This window comes from Nilaparvata lugens, chromosome 11 (assembly GCF_014356525.2).
Source record: "Nilaparvata lugens isolate BPH chromosome 11, ASM1435652v1, whole genome shotgun sequence".
Lineage (NCBI taxonomy): Eukaryota > Metazoa > Arthropoda > Insecta > Hemiptera > Delphacidae > Nilaparvata > Nilaparvata lugens.
In genome coordinates this window covers 24,484,084-24,501,542 of record NC_052514.1, presented here as the reverse complement: position 1 = coordinate 24,501,542, position 17,459 = coordinate 24,484,084, and the positions used below count along the sequence as shown (strand labels likewise).

Genomic DNA, 17,459 nt, shown 5'->3' with positions numbered 1-17,459 from the left:
TAGGACCAAGGCCGCTGCACTGTTTCCACACCTATTTATAGGTATAGTTGCCAGGCTATAGAGTCCATAGTAAAGTGAAGTGCCGTGGATTATAATACGGTGTCCACTGCAGACCGATCTCATACCTCCGCCAACCTTCCACCACACAGTTTTGCATCAAAGGACGCTCTGTGCAGTTGTTTGGATCGACTCTGAAATCTCACAACATGATCTCTTTACAGGTAAAATATAAATTCTTCTCACTTTTACATGCATGTTATCTGCTATAATGCAGTCACAAAGAACTTAATTCTTCAATTAGGACTGAAATTGCAATTCGAAGGTTTTTCAGTGCAGTTAGTACTTGGATAATCAGCCAACTCTAGAGTTCAACAAAATGATCTCTCCACAAGTGAATATCAATCTTTTTTACTTTTATATTAACACATAAACTTCACTTACATATCCATAGATTATCTGCTATAAAGTGGTAAGAAACTCAATAATTCTTTGACTCTATGATTCTATGAATTGCATTTCTAAGGGTTTTCAGGTCAGTTAGTAAGGACCTCAGATAACCTACCGTTAATAAAGTCTTTCAAAATGATCTCTTTTCGAGTAAAAATCAGGAATAGTTCATATACAATAGTTATCATTCTTCACATTATCTGCTTTCATCATAGGAACTGAATGAAAACTACAAATCCAGGTTTGAGGTTATTCACTGAAGCTGTTCATTATATCACATTATAATTTGACATCTTTTGAGAGCGAACTCTTCAAATTTTTCCGGTCTTCCTTGATTTTCTGTGCAATAAGTGTAGATCTTAGATAACCTGATATCTCTCCAATTCTCTACAGAGATCTGAAATCTAATACAGGTGAACATCATCAACTTCTAAAACATTCTTAAAGATAATTCTCCATTCGTATGAATTCCAAAATAAATTACTCAAAGTTGTTTCGTCGACTATTTTGGTACCTCGACATGATCTCCACGAAAATAAATAATCTCAGTCTATTCCAAATACATTTTCAAATATAGAAAAGCACAATTATTCATTGATTCATTGCATCTTGAATCATGCTCGTGACTTCGTGTAAATCTCAGATTATTTATTGTCATGATTTCTTTGTATTCCTGATCTGAAGTATCTGTTATAATTAAAAAATCTCGCTTAATAGATTTGCGTCACCAAAGATTTTTGTTCATATTATGTAAATCTCAGAACCGTGGATATCGACATCATGTTCTCTCGAGACATTCTCTAAGAAGATTCACTTTGTGAATGAATACATTGTTAAAACATTATCTATTGTCTCAAAATTTCTTGCAACTTTTTATGGCTCAATCTCATCTGAACTGCAGCAATATACCATTACCGTTGTCAACAAATTCCTGTTAAGAAAATTAGAGGTAATTCTCCTGTATTTCTACAAATAATGTCACTTACATTTGTATTTATAATTTGGAAAGCGATGATTGTTTTTATTATAATATTCAAATGATTGAATCTATTTGCATGCAGTTGTATGGACAATAATTTTAAAAGGACTTCAGTAAACATCATGGGTTTAGGAAGACATGAACATAAACAATCGAATGTATTTTTGTGAAGATCATGAATAATGGATAGGAACCGGTGATTCATGGAATGATTAGCGAGTGGAGAGAATAATGTAGTTATACAAACCCAAGAGATTCGATAAAAATTTAAAACAGATAACAAACTTTTAAAAACTGAAGCTATCGAAGAGTAAAGACTAGAGAGCTTTCTGTTGTCTACAAGTATATCATAAAGTCTTGAGTTTCAGGTTCGTATCGAACCACACGGATTTCAAATAAATGAAAATGATCCATAATTGTATATTATCAACGTTGCTTTTCAACAGACCCTCTACACCAAGCAAGAGAACGAAAGGAAATAAGAAGCCAATACCACTGATACCATTATAAATGAACAAAATCATGAAGTCTGTGCAATCTCCAGTTAGCTTTTTGCAGCTTCATAAAATCATCACCCATACAGGTTTAATCTGTTAATTCTCTTCATTGGAGAGGAGGATATGTAGTACCTGATACCTGAGTTACAGGTCTGAGAAAACTAAGAGATTGGATTATCTGTCAATACTGTCTTCCTTATTGGCGTATTGAAACAATCGCATCTCATTTTAGTAGGCCCACTCATTTTTGATGATTTTTCCCAAATTTGAGAGAATCATATGTAGGGGAAATTTGGGGCAAGAATTGCTGCTTTCCGCAAACAATACGTTTTTAGGAGTGCGTTTCAATTCTCCAGAACGTTTGAATTTCATCTAGTAACTATTCAATACTCTCGATTTCCTTCTCCGACACAGTTATTCACAATCACAGTTAGTAAAAAACAAAGACTGCTTTCTCCAAAACAAAACTTCGAACTGGAAACAAATATCGTGCGATACCAATATGATATTATCATATTGAAAACGGTTTTATTATAATAAGCTATTCCAGAGTTTATTGAATTCATGCGTACGGTTCCCGTTGCGTATCTAATATCGAATTGTACTGAAATTGGCTTTGCAACATGAAAATCCCGATATTATAGTTGAGAAAATCAATCATGCGGAAACATTGCACACCTTAACACGCCAGAAACAATAAAAATATCTTTGCAACAACAAACTAGAATATTATGCTACAATTCCTATAAATATGCCGGCATTTCAAAAAGAAAATGGTTACAAAACCATATTTCAGTAGGAGTTGAGAAAAACTAGTGTGCAGTAATTTCAAGGACAATTTATTTGGAAACTAATACATTTTTCTAGACACGGTTTGGCGGCAAAATTGAATGGAAAATGGACGACGATTTAACGCGGTCAACAGTCTAGTCTGTCCTTGTCTGGATTATAATATGTAGAGGGCTTTCAGTCGAATGTTTAAGCCTAGTTTATGCAATCCATAATATCAATAACATTACGATTTGTAACACGACTTATAGCTATGAGAAAACAGACTTCTGTTGAGGTTATGGAAACATTGAGAACAGGAAAACATTTTTGATTTTATTGTATCTTTTCTGTTTAGGGCTACTTGTAATATAAATAGAAATAAAAATCTTCCTTTTTAGATTTATTTTATCACAATTTTGAAACATGTGATAAAATAACTCGAAAAAGGTTACTGAGATTTTTCATTTCTATTTATATTTTTGATTTTCTCTGAGTTTCCTATTGGAATGAAAAATTCATAGATTGCAATTCATTTTGTGTATTCTTATCACCGTCTTATTCTTTGATCCACACAAGTGAGTCATTTAAGCTTTGGGTGATATTTTTCTCTATAAATTGTGATAGATAATATTGTGTCTGAATACTTCTTAATATTCTATACTTCAGGCTGTTTGATTAATTTGATTATAAAGTTTAAGGATTTCACCTCATTCATGATTTCTACATGTAATGTAAAAGTTTATCAGTATAGTGATTGTTTCAAAATTCAGCGTGACAAAAAGCCACTTGAAACTGACTGAAATAACTCACTGATTTTTTCATTCAATCAACACTTTCAAAGCATTTTTATTGAATTGATCTCTGTATGTATTTTGGTAGATTCTCATAATATATTTATCACGGAAAGATCGACTTTGAGGAACACTACTACATGCTTTATGGCAGCATGTTTTGTATCATTTTCCAATGCATTGGGTGCGTCATGTATTTTAGTGGTCTGGAATTTTTGAAAAATAAACACACTTGATAACACTTCAAAAGGAAAAACAATATCCGGCGAAAGTGGAAAATGTCAATATCTACTTTTCTACTGTCACGTTTCTGTGGAAAGTTTTATTGATTTTTTCTCTATTCATTCAACAAATTACCCTGTGATCTTCGTGCTAATATGTAATATATTTCAATATATGGATAATTTTCAATGCAAATTAGATACGATGTATGCCTTTCACTATTGTAAGAGTGTATCTCAAGAAAACTACATTGACAGTTATTGGTTTTTATTGTTTTTGAAATAATAATAATAACATTTTATTCGATTTGATTTGATTTTATGTGATGTATTTCAATTACATAGATCTTTTCATGTATTACTGCAATCAAAACTCCAATTGAATCTAATTTTTCCTATCACTTTTTCAGTCAACCGTGGCAGTGTACGCTTTAGGCGTCACCCTGCTGGCTCAGCTGTGCACTGGCTACCCCTCTCCTGCTCCCTACCCACAACATCACCACCCCCTAGCTCACGCCTCCGCCCCCCTACATGCTCTTCCCGTGGCAGCAGCTGCAGCCGCCCCCGCTCACGGCTACGAGAATCACGGCGGACATCACGGTCATGTTGACGTCGATTATCACGTGAGTAGCACGAAAATTGCAAGAGGAGCTACATTTTTCGCAATTATCTCAGAAATTCACATCGTGTTCCATAACGTACAATAAGTCTACCTTTCATTTGAATAAATAAGTTGCAAACAAATGCAAAAGAAGCTTGGGTTACCCTGAGTTTGCTAAGGATTGAATGTTGTGAAAGTATTTATCTATTTCTTTAAGTATATATCTAAATGTGTTATCATTTCTATTTCTATAATCTTATTTAGATTGTAGCAAAAACAAGTAACACACCATTGAATAACAATAATTAAATTACCAGTTATATGAATTTCTGCATGTGTTTCCATAGAGTCCATAGCATTTCCTCCTTCAAGCCATAATCATTCACAATAAATTCATTCTCATCTTTTTAAAGAAAGATGCATCCGAAATTCTACCTGCTTTATACATTTTCTATTTTATTTTTAAATGTTAGTCCATTTCTAAATTTATATTGAACTTTCAACTATCTCCCTTTGTTCTCTCATCATTTTATGACATCTTCCTTCTTCATATCTAATTTTGGGTCGACTCATCTCATACTCCTCACGTTCTATCAAGTCTCCACATATAACATAATGTAAAATATCAAAAATAACAAAGCCTCTTGAAATATTTCTTTCTTCTCCTTGAGAAAACAATAATTATAAGTTAAAACGTCGTAGTTGCTTTTAGATACTAGAAATCATCATTATAATATTGGTTCTGACTAGAATTACTTCGTTGAATACAGCTTTGTTGAGGCAGCATGTGCGATATTGTTATCAACGCATGATATTTGATAACAATCAACGCATGCATTTTGTAAATTCCAACAATAATGCAATCCAATATGCCACATCTTCAAATGTCCCAAGTCTCCACGAATTTTAGAAATTATCAACTTCGAGTCTCCCCTATCAAAGCCTATGAATAATTCCAATTGTGATCAATATCGATGACATTATTATCAAACAATAATGTGATCCAATCATATAAATGAAATCTCTTAAGTCTACACAAACAAAACCTTACAACTCAGTTTCTGACTGTGCCTGTTGGTCCTCCTCAATCAATCCAATGAATAATTGTGCATCTTAAAATCAATAAATGAATATTATGAATTAACTCTCTCAACTTCACATGTCTCCCCTATTAAGACCCAAGAATAGTATATAGTTATATACTATTCTTGATCAAGATCTACAAATAATAGCCTCAATTTTTCTGTGTTGCCAGGCCCCGGCCCACTACAAATTCGAGTACGAGGTGCATGATCCACACACTCACGATGTGAAGTCGCAGCACGAGGCTCGTAAGGGCGACGACCTGCACGGATTCTACAAGCTGGTGGAGCCGGACGGCACCATCCGCGAGGTCCACTACAAGGCCGACAAGCACAACGGATTCAACGCCGTCGTCAAGAAGCACGGCCACAGCATCCACCCCATCCACTACAAGAAGCATCACTAACTCATGCCAAATAATTCGTTACTGCTACGAGCATATTTTGTGGTGTCTGTTGTTTTTATACAATTTTTTATGTTTTCCAAGTTCCTATATGAAGTAGAAGTTGAAATAAAATTGTTTTTATAATATGTTTTCTGTTTATTATTCATATACTAAGGAAGGAACTTTGCTTATTACACTCCAAAACATTGTATGATGATGACTGACAAGCCAGTTATTGTTAATTTAGGAAAGTTTATTTTGGTGTAGACTGCAAGTCTTGAGAAATATATTTTCATTATGCAAATAAATTCAGTATAAATAAAAATATAAATTTAAGTACCCTTTTAAAATTGTTTAGTCACAACATGTTTCGGCTATATGATGCCATTTATCATCAAGTCAATTATCAATCTATTTATATTCAAGAGTATCCCTAAAGAAAAAAAATCACACACATATATATATATATATACATTTTTTTATTTTCAATGAACATGGAAACAAAACTCTGAGTTGGTCATATTCATTGCTCTTCTCAAAAACACCCTGTCTCATATCAAACAATTGATACTTAAACTACTACCAAGATCGACCTCATCTCCACCATCTGTATCTGCTCCTTATATTATTGCCAAAAGTAGACAATTGGCACTTCTTTGGCCGTTAGATAATTTAGCTCTTGTATAATAAAAGTTTATTTTCCCATTGCGGATGATGCTCATATGAGCTTTTTGCTTGTGCGTGGGTAATGGAAGTGTGTTAGTGAATTGATGAAATGATCGAACGTCCATGCTATCGGCGGGATTCAAACCCACGAATCAGGCGGTGCTAGCAGACCGAAGTTTGTAATGCTCCTCATAATAATTATCACTAGATCAACCCAGCCTGTTGTTATTTTTGCTGTGTCTTATAACAGTCAATGCTTCACTTCTGTGAAGTCTTTCTATAAGCTGTTCTGAAGTAAATATTGCAAGATTTCATCATAGGAATGCAGTAGTGTCAATGTACCGATAATAGTATAGTACAAGATATATAGAATACTAATTTAAGATATAATGACTTAGATAGATTATATTCTGTACCAGTAAGCTAGCACCGTTCAACTTTAATCATTTATAGTTTGGGAAATAATAGTTTCACTTACGTATTCCTGCTTGGTTTAGAACAGAGAGAAAATTTATCGCTCACCTAGAACAAAATAGAAAATGAAGAATGAAGATGTCACGAGACTAATAAAGCCAGCATCATAATATCCATTTATTCATTCATCCTGACAAGCATTAAATAATCCTCTCTATTATTGGGAGAGGAACAATAGTCTTAACCAAGAACTGGTCCAATCCCGAATCTTGATAATGATTAGGAGTTAAAGCGATTTTCATTTTATAGTCTCACAAAATAATGGAGAATATCAAATTGAGTCTAAAACAAGATTACTCCAAATTTACAAAAATCGAAAAAACAATGGGATGATCTGACTTATGAATAACAATAATGAATAATAAGAGAGGAATTCATGTTGTTCAATTTTTCGAGCATCAATAATAAATTGTGAACAAAAGCAAATGAATTAGATGAAATGATGAAAAATGCGCAAATTATCAAAATATTGAAGTATGCGGTATTCCAGGACCTGTTGAAATAATAGTAAACTTGGAAAACAGAAACGCCTGACACACACTTACTTGACCAGGCAACAATATTGTATGTTGGTACTCTATGCTGTTTCATGTTTGACCAGCCGTGTAGTGTGTACACATCATACTGTTATCTAAACTGTTTTACTAGACCTGCACCAAATGCAAATATTCTGGCTAGTTAGAAAATTCTAATTTTTTTGAAGCAAGGCCCAGGCAGAGAGAATACAATGTGATTCAATGTATAATGTTAAATTTTATGCCATGGAAAAGTATCATTAATTCTATATATGAATATCACATTATTTAAATGCATAAATGAGTATCAATAATTCCATGTATCATTAAAGTATAGTAAAATAATGTTACATTATATTTCTTCTGATCCCAGGAGAGAAATAAAGTAGTGAGGGAATGAGAAAAGTATTGATGATCGATAATGCTAGAGAGTGATGAGTGAGGGAAGAGAGGATGATAATGATGATGATGATGATGATGATGATAGGTTGAGGGGACAGTATACATGACCTTGACACAGTGACAATGAACCCGTTTGAACCGCGACCCACCTCAATACGATATTCTCCCCAACTCCCTACTTTGTGACGTCACCTAGTCAGCTTAGTATCTGGTTTCTCCACCAGGGTACAGCACTTATCAGTCTTTATAGTTTGACACTGCAAGCGATTGCTGCAGCGTCGCGTGATTGATATGAAAATTCAACACAAAATATTAGGCAAAACTCTTGTCTCCCTCTTTTTCGTCATCAATTATGATAAATGTCTCACGTTGATGAAAAAATAATCATTATTGATTGAAAACTAATTTCAGTCACTCAGGAGAAACCTCTGTAAGAATTTATAATTTTCATAACTAAAAGCAATGAATCAATAAAATTCCAATTGATTCTTCTCAGTCATCAGTATAAGTTCAAGAATTTTGAAGTCAGCTTCGTTTATAGAAAGATCCAGTTTATTTGGAGTATCCAGTTATAATTTCCCCTATAATTTCATATTATAAGAACAATCGAAATTGGAATGTGAAAATAATTATTTGAATGATAGAAAAATCACATTAAATTTTGTTCCATTTACTTGGAATTTTGTGATTTTCTGTAAAGTGTGAGGTTTTTAGCTCGAAAATTTTTATTTTCAATCAAAATTTAGACTTTTTGAATAATTATTAAGTTACTGTTCTAGATTTTTTGATTCTAGGCTCTAATAGTATCTATTTGGTTCAAAATTTGCTCGTTTGAAGTCTGAGTATTGAAGAGCATAAATTTTATTTTGAAAAGAGAAAGTGACATAACCAACATTTTGATTTGGACAGTATAGTATAAATTGGAAATGGGACAGTTTTGGGTATGAGCCTGTTGTGCCTTTCCTCATCTCAAGTATTTGTACACAATGTGATAAATAAATAACTAAATGAATAAATTTTGAATTGTGACAAAATGATATGTAGATTTCTACAATTTTAAACATCTTCCAACTTACAGTTGTGTTGTGAGTGATGTTGTGGTACTTTTCCATAATGAAAAAACAAATTTAAATTGTTAACCACTTTTTAAATTTGTGTTCTCATTATCTTCCAACTTATTCCGATGATTGGGCTACTGTATTTCGATACGAAATATTCTTAAAAATATTGCAATCACAATCAGAAATAAAAAACATCATCCACATGGAAAAGTTGATATGATTATCAAGAAGTTGCTACACAATGATTATTGTCAATGTAATTATTTGATTGATTCATACATTCAATTTCTATATTGATTCCAATATGATCTTGATTGATAAGAGATATGTTAGCGGGACGCGATTGAACCAAGAAATCAAATTGCCACTTTTTCACTCACTCCAACAATAGAATGATATGGAGAAAGTTGTCAATGCTTAAAACCCTAATTCACTGCCACCAAAATAGCAGCCAAAACGTAAACCGCCAAACGCTATAAAAAGGGAGTCACTAACCTGTCGAATCGTACTACTCTGTGATAATAAACCTTTCAAAAGAGACGGAAAATGTCAGCCTATGACATTCAACACGGATTAAAAGGGCAGACCAAGTCTCACCTGCTCAAGTGCGCTGCTTATTTCTAGTGGAATTTTGCGTAAAATTTTGCTGGTGAGTTACGATTTGTAATTTTCAAATATCCACTGAATTCAATGAGAGGTATCAACATCTACTATTGCTACAATAACTTCTGAAAGAAATTTTACTTTATAAGTAGTAGGATATAGAGTTTTTATGAGTTGCTGTCCATAATTAATATATTGAAGGTGATTACAATTCCAAATCACCGTCCCTCTATTTCATTGACAATATGAACGTTTTTTTTTTTAATTTTTTAGGTACTTTAATGATGCTCACATAAGATAAATCTTTTGCAGGAGTGCTGAGAGATATGGATGGTCTAGATTAATCAATGTTCTTGATGTTTTAGATGTGTTCTGAGCCACCAGAAATATTACATTGATAATATTTAGAAAATCGATTGCATGTGATAGTTTTGCAAAATTGAAAAAGATCCTTCTCCTACTTTTTGCTAAATGTATTCAGTATTCTTCTAAATTCTTGATGTCGGAATCATTCTTGTGACAGCTTATGATCAAGAATGATTGTTTCCTATAGAAACCTGTTGAATATAAATTCAAGATGAGAAACAGATATTCTTCAACCACAGTGATCCAGGAATTACCGTTTTTAGGTGCGTACAGATATACGCGCCGCGAACATGAGCAATTCACTTTTAATCAGCTGACTATATCTGTATTTTTACAGAAACGGTAAGATACATATATAAAAAGCTTGGTATCAGCTGATTAAAAGTGAATTGCTCATGTTCGCGGCGCGTATATCTGTACGCACCTTAATAAGCAATCTAGAAAGTCTTGTCGCGCGAGCTATCTAGAATGTAGACTGAGGTCTGAGCTATCCACAATGATTATTCATTTTCCTATACAAGCTTGTTGAATATGAATTCAAAACGAGAAACATATATTATTCTTCAACCAGAGGAACCAAAAACTACCATATATAAACCGCAATTTATTACGTATCTACTACTCTATACTACCGCAATCTATCTTGAATAATTATTTAATTTCATTTTTAATGAGGACATGAAAACTATTTAAAATTTGTAATTCAACAAGCCAAACTATGATGATCATTATTATATCAAACTGCTTCAATGTTCTTATTTGCAATTCTGCAATATCAAATCTCTCGATATTTCAATCAAGAGATTGGAAAACATTTTCTGAACACAAAATTTGGAAGAATTGAGTATTTGAGACTCGAATTATTTCAATATTAATCGGTTGAGTTGATTATTAGCTGTGATGATAGGATATTCAGATGCTAGAATGTTTTTGCAGATGCAAGATTTTATGACACCAATAGAATAATGAAATAATAAATGTGGGACAAAATACCAGTATTAAACTTGCCTGAAGACGCATCGAAACAACTAAAATCGAGTAAAATTTTCGTGCATTTACGCACAAACTAAACCTTCCCAAAACATTTCCAACCTATGAATTAGAAATGAAAATTTTCGTACTCAAATATAAGAACCACATGATAGTAATACTATTCCACATTTTCGATCCAACTACAAAGTAACAGAGTTCCTTTGTAATAACAGTTTGTAATAACAAACTGAAATATCACAAGACATGGTGGAATATGATATGTTACATATCGGTTACAATGCATCCTGTCTAAAATTTAATAATGATCACGCTACCGTTCACACACAGCAAAATCATCACCAAGAAGATTCCATGAGCAGGTAGCACATCTTGCGTAAATACTATAACTAATTCACATAATTAGACCGTAATGTTCAGCTAACCGGAGTCTTCCCTTGATCTCCGATCAATTCTCACTAACACTCTCACTTTTTCTCTCACTTTTCCTACACATTCCCACACTTTCCCTCTCTTTTCACTCATCTTTTCCTTCGCATTCTCTTCCTTATCCTCTAATAAACTCTAAACATAATTATTATCATCTCATGAGGTGTTTGCAGCATCTCAGCTGATGTAACCTGACGCGCGCATCCAACAATACTAAAGAATAATCAGAGCAATAGAATAGTAATTAATGCAGTAACGAGGCTCTTGTGGGAGGTGTGATGTATAAATATGTGAAGATGTGTGGTATGGTCATCAGTTTACTTTGATCGCTCTTGTGTACCAAGTTACAGTGTGTTGCAAAGTGTGGTGGACTAGCCAAGCAATATCATCATGAGCAAACAGGTGATTAACTATTTTTAAGACTTTTTGTTGATAAAGTTAGTTATCATTTGTATTGTCTTGAGTCTTTGTTTTGATGTAGTTTCTTTAGAGGAAGTGAAGTTCATGTGAAAGTTTCGAGTTCAAAAAAATTCTTCAAATTTTAGATAATTTGGTTGGTCTTCCATGATTGAATGATGGTTGGTACCGGTATCAATTGTTCCAGCTTGAGAATTTTAGAGATTTATAATGTTGTAACAACCAAAATAAGTTCCTTGTAATATTGTTTGAGATCAATGTTTTCATTCTATATGGATATCAATCCATTTATTGGATATCTATCCAATCATATAGCATATTTATCCTATTTCATATCTTCAATTTCATTCGAATATACAATACCTCATGATTAGGTCTATATCAGACTTAAATTTACAAAGTTGAAGTATAGCTTTCATGCATCTTCTTCAGAAACATGTTGATGGAGGGGATGAGTCTCAAGAAGTTTTAGAAGCATCTCCTCCAAAATTCATTTCCCATTGACTTTACGAAGACAAAACCCTGATAGAAGTGAACTACCAACTCGATGGTGTATATCATTGTTCACTGAAAAGTTTGTTTATTGCATTGATCAAAAATCAATACAATTAAACAGGCTATTGACAAAAAATTGGAGTAGTGTTCAGAAATATCAACAAACATCAGTACAAGCATACTTAGATGAAGAATTCAGAGATCACATAATGCACAATAAGAAAGGAACACATTTTGTTTTGGAGATAGTTTACCGCTAAAACTATCTGGCAGTTAGCTTTTTTGGAAGCTGGATGACTACAATTCACTTGTGAATTCTATACACATTCGTAGTATTTTACAGATCCCTCAATACTCCACACATGAATTGATAAACACTGAATAGAATTTCTCAAAGTTAATGATAATTTTAATTCAAGTGATAATCTCTCCTTTTAACAGCCTTCTGAGTTGGATATGGACAACTTGACATGAAGAAAATATAGGAATAATTTCCTCTATAATCCTCATTCTATGGTAATAATCAAGTGAATTAGTCTACCCCTTGTGAAGTGAAGTCTGGTTACACTCAACCCTTAGTTAGAATTTCCATTCAATTGATTATTACAAGAGAATAATTCCCGTTTTCTGTTGACATTTTCGCAGATTATCTTAGCAGTAGCAGTGGTGTTGAGTGTGCTAGCTATTGCTGCTTGCCAGTTCTCGAGCGATGGTGAAGATGGTGGATATGATGGGGGCGATTTCGAAGGCAGTGATCTCGGAGGTGGTGACCACGGCTACCACTATCACCACGACGATCACCACAAGGAGGAACACCACGTGAGTAATCCACAAGTCCAATCAAATTCCACTTTCAGAGTATTAACTCACTAGAAATCTAGAAATATTCCAACTTACTATGTTAACTACAATCTGATATCAATAGACTTCTCGACTTCATCAATTAATATATTTTCAGTAAAATTTTGTGATAAACTTTCGAAGTTCGTGATTACGAAGCTATAATCGAAGTTTGTGATGGAATCGGAAAATTGATGTGCCATAGAATTGACCTCTTGGAGAACTTTAATGCTAGTCTGACCGAGTGCAAAGCTTACTTTGTTTGAATTGGTCATCGTAACAAAATTGAACCTACTCAACTCTAGTTTAAAAAGTTTATGAATGTCAAAAATTCGAAAAATGACACATCTTGTTTCTCAAGTTCATTTGACATACATATGCATATACATGTTTTGGCGCCTCCCGCTTGTGAATAGCCCAATATAAGGGCCATAGCGGTTGCCATCAGTATTGCAAGAACCTTTTAAGATATGAGTATTGCTATACAATTGAACTTTCAAGCTCATCACAATAACTTGTCAATAGAAATCAAAAAACTGATTGCCATACTAGAAAACTGTATTAAAAATGAGGCATAGGCGAGATCAAAGGATCGTTTGGTTGGATTAGTAATTTGGTCAGTCATACTACTCATATAGATTTTTTATAACTTCTCCATCAAGATATTGTTTCCATATATGAATAGATATTGATGTCCCTCATTTTTGACAAACAAAGCTCCTCCTTGCACACGGGCAAATCATTTACGAAGGGAGTATATTCATTATATTGTTACCCTATATTTTGTAAATTAATATGCTTTTTATTAATAAATTAATTCTAATAATTTGAATTTGGATCGATCCTTGTTTAAGATACTAGATCAATTTCTGACAATTAAAGTATTCTAATTCATAGTAATCCTCACATAGGAAAGTAATTACTTAATTAAGGTATCAATTCACTAATCCTTGCATAAGATATAGATCGGCACCCAATTCCAACTTGAAATACAAGTGAAAGTAGTAGCATTATACAAGTGGAAGGATGCGAGCAATTGGGATCAACTGGACCAGACGAATGAAAAATTAATGAGGAAGCAATAGGTTCTAGATTGAGACTTTGCTCGACCATTCTCTACATAAATAATCTGCAAACCCCCAACAACATATAGTGATATTCTCGTTGAACAGTCAGCATTAGTTAAATGGGGAGTATTGATGCTATTTGAGGGAAGTGCTGTCGAATTCAAGTAGAAACAACTATAGTGAGTTTCACTTCTAAAAGACAGCAAACGTTAAATGGTTAACATTCATGTTATTCACGTATAGAATGCTGACAGGTAGAAGTGAGCCCACTCCAACAAGCGGAACATTCAACAGGAAATGGTCCGGGCTTTTGGCAAAAGATGTCGGTCGAAAAAAATATAAATAAAATGAAACAGAACGCACGAAAAAAACAGCAGATACGTTTCTATAAATAATGTGGTTAAATTGAAAGAGCGAGCAAGCAACGTCTAACTCAGACTCTAACATCTAACTCTTTTGATACATTGCCATAGTCAACAGGCGGCTCTCAAAAATATAGCGAGATGGATAAGATAACTGGAATAAAATGACAAATTTCATTAGCTCACAACTGTATGGTGTATTTATCAACGATAAACAGGATGGTGATTTACTAATGTGTTCGAAAAAGCTGGTGAATATTTTGAGAGGAACTATCTTATTTTCAAATTAACATGTCTTGACGGAAATAGAATTTTAATTCATGAGAATTCTCAAGATATAAAATCATGGAAACTGTTCAACGTCCTTCAAATATATCAAGTTTGAACCCGTATTTCAACAAGTTTTTGACAATATTTTCAATTGATATTTACAATAACTGATCAAAAAGGACATAAATTTAGTTTTTTTTATCGAGAATCCGATAACGATCTGGTCGATGTGGTTAAATTTGGTAGCAGTAGTTGAGAACTTGCTATTGGACAACTAGAAATGAGTTTGATAGACTTGTTCAAGGAAAGGTTCTTTAATCACTTGTTGAATTTATTTTTCCAATCGAGAAATTGAGAACGACTGGACAAAATAAGTTCCAATTTTGTAGCACTAGTTGAGAAAATTTCGGTAAGTTTGCTATAGGAGGACTATCTATGAGCTTCAGAGACATTTTAAACCAGCAAATGTTTTTGATAGTCGTTTATACAACATGTTCTGTTTGAACGGACATAATTATTACAAATAACTAAGAATGCTAAGTAATGAGTTTATCAATACAACAATAATTATAACCTCAACTTGAAAGATAACTTAACATTTCCAGCTTGTCCTCAATTCAAGCAAATTTGAATGTATTCTTGGTTCTTGATTGAAATTTGAATATTAAATCTCTTTTTGCCTCTACATTAGTACAAAGCATAGCCTTCTCTAACCAACAATCAGTCAATCCCGATTAGGAGATCAAACATCGATCAACTCCGATTCCAGTTACCTTTTCACGTAACTGTGATTTAAATGATCTTAGCTCTTGAAGCAAGAATCAACAAATGATCAATGGTTAGAGCTGCTAATCATCAGTAATTATCATAGTCACAAGTCATCAATGTAACGGTGGAGTTGAAACTTCACCAAAGAAACAGTTTGACATGAGCCCAATCCAGATCACTTTCAGGCGATTCCAGTTTTGTTATGTCATTATAATCTCTTCGAGGGATCTAAGAATTTATCAGCTTCACTGCTCGTCTAGCTGTCCATTGATGTAAACATGGATATTCTTCCTGGAATGGAGGCTTCTGTTCAAACATAATACATAGAATCCTTTTCAATCTAGAGTGATGCCCAATTAATGAGCTTCAGGCTTGTGCGTGGGTAATGAGGCGGATTATGATGACAGACCACTACCTCCGTGAACATGTTAGTGGAGAGACAGAGTGAACCCACAGCTTTAGATGGGTTCCGAACCACCAGGGAGCTATTTTTAAATTCAAAAATGATTGAAGTGGTCACCTATTATTAATTGTATGTGAACATCAGAGGTGCATAGGTGAAAATTTGAAAAATCAAAGGAACCTTTTTCAACTTCATTTTATTACTCACGACATGTTTCAACATATTACAAATTAAGATCGTGAAATAGTTTTTATATGATACAAAATAATAATAATATGTCAAAACACGTTACAAGTAATAGAATAAAGTTGGAAAAAAGGTACCTTGATTTTTTTTTAATTTCTACATGAATACGAGTAGCCCTTACTAAAATAGAGAATATCATAGGTACAATATTTTACAAAATGGTCTACTCGTTTTTCGGAAACAATCAGTATATTTAATTTCCCTTGTCTTTCATTTCATGAAAATATGTCTTATTTATATCTTAAATCATGTCTATTATCGAAAATATGTCTTATTATCCGAGATCTCCTCAGAAACATAATGAATAATTGAAATATTTGTTTCCAGGAAGCAAAACCCTACTCGTTCGAGTACAAAGTGCACGATCCTCACACACACGACATCAAGTCGCAACACGAGACAAGCGACGGCCACGGAGTGAAGGGATATTACTCCCTCGTGGAGCCTGACGGCACCCTCAGGGAGGTCCACTACACCGCCGACAAGCACAAGGGATTCAACGCAGTGGTGCACAGGTCTGGCGGTCATGGAGGACATTACTGAGTCACAATCACTAAAAATTGTTAACTAAGTTTGTAAGATCTCTTTAGAAATGAATAAAACCATTTAAGAAAAATATTGTAGTGTTTTTATCAATATACCGCATCACCAATTCATGTTACGAGGGAAAATAATATATAGAATAGGATGATAATAATGATTATATATAAATATAAAGAAAATAAAAATCTCAGTAGGTACCCTTTTTTTGAAATATTTTATCACAACATGTTTCGGACATTTATGCCATTTTCAAGTGATAAGACAACTAAACCCATGTTGTGATAAAATATTTCAAAAAAGGGTACTATGATTTTTATTTTCTTTATATTTATATTACAAGTAGCCCTATACAGAAAAGAGATAAAAAATGATTATATATTATAATCACCTGGGAGGATCAGACCTGGTGATGAGTTTAGAGTTTAATGAGTAGATATATTATTATCAAAGTCTCTAGAAACCAGATTTGAATCATAAAATCAAATCTACTCATACAGTGTTCTCACAAGATATTTTTTAATCTTCAAGAGAAATAAATAAAGATAACTCAGATAGTGTTACACTCGATAATTCAACCACCACGCTGATCAAAATAAATTATAAGGTGCAATATTGTACGAGGTGGATTGATTGAGTTATCAGAATTAAATTCACGACTTTCCAAATTTTAATTTCATTTATTTCATCATTCCTTCTTCTCCAAGATTCATCCATAAAATCTGTCTCCACAACTAGTAAGTAACATTCGATTGACTAAGCATAGCCAT

The 17,459-nt window shown here is 33.3% G+C and overlaps 3 protein-coding genes across 6 annotated transcripts in view; 2 read left to right on the top strand and 1 right to left on the bottom strand.

Moving 5' to 3' along the window:
* The window catches only part of LOC111051634 (four and a half LIM domains protein 2), a 276,721-nt gene that overhangs the window by 207,167 nt on the left and 52,095 nt on the right, over positions 1-17,459 (bottom strand). The gene's annotated exons all lie outside the window — the stretch shown is intronic.
* Positions 26-5,921, top strand: LOC120348900 (cuticle protein 7-like). The gene is made up of 3 exons (XM_039437960.1): positions 26-221; positions 4,117-4,329; positions 5,563-5,921. Exons 1-3 carry the CDS (start codon positions 207-209, stop codon positions 5,794-5,796), a joined length of 462 nt encoding a protein of 153 aa, XP_039293894.1. The 5' UTR covers positions 26-206; the 3' UTR covers positions 5,797-5,921.
* LOC111051746 (cuticle protein 19) lies at positions 11,524-16,765 on the top strand. Its single transcript, XM_039437961.1, has 3 exons — positions 11,524-11,683; positions 12,839-13,012; positions 16,477-16,765. The coding sequence occupies exons 1-3, from the start codon at positions 11,672-11,674 to the stop codon at positions 16,690-16,692; spliced, it is 402 nt and encodes a 133-aa protein (XP_039293895.1). The 5' UTR covers positions 11,524-11,671; the 3' UTR covers positions 16,693-16,765.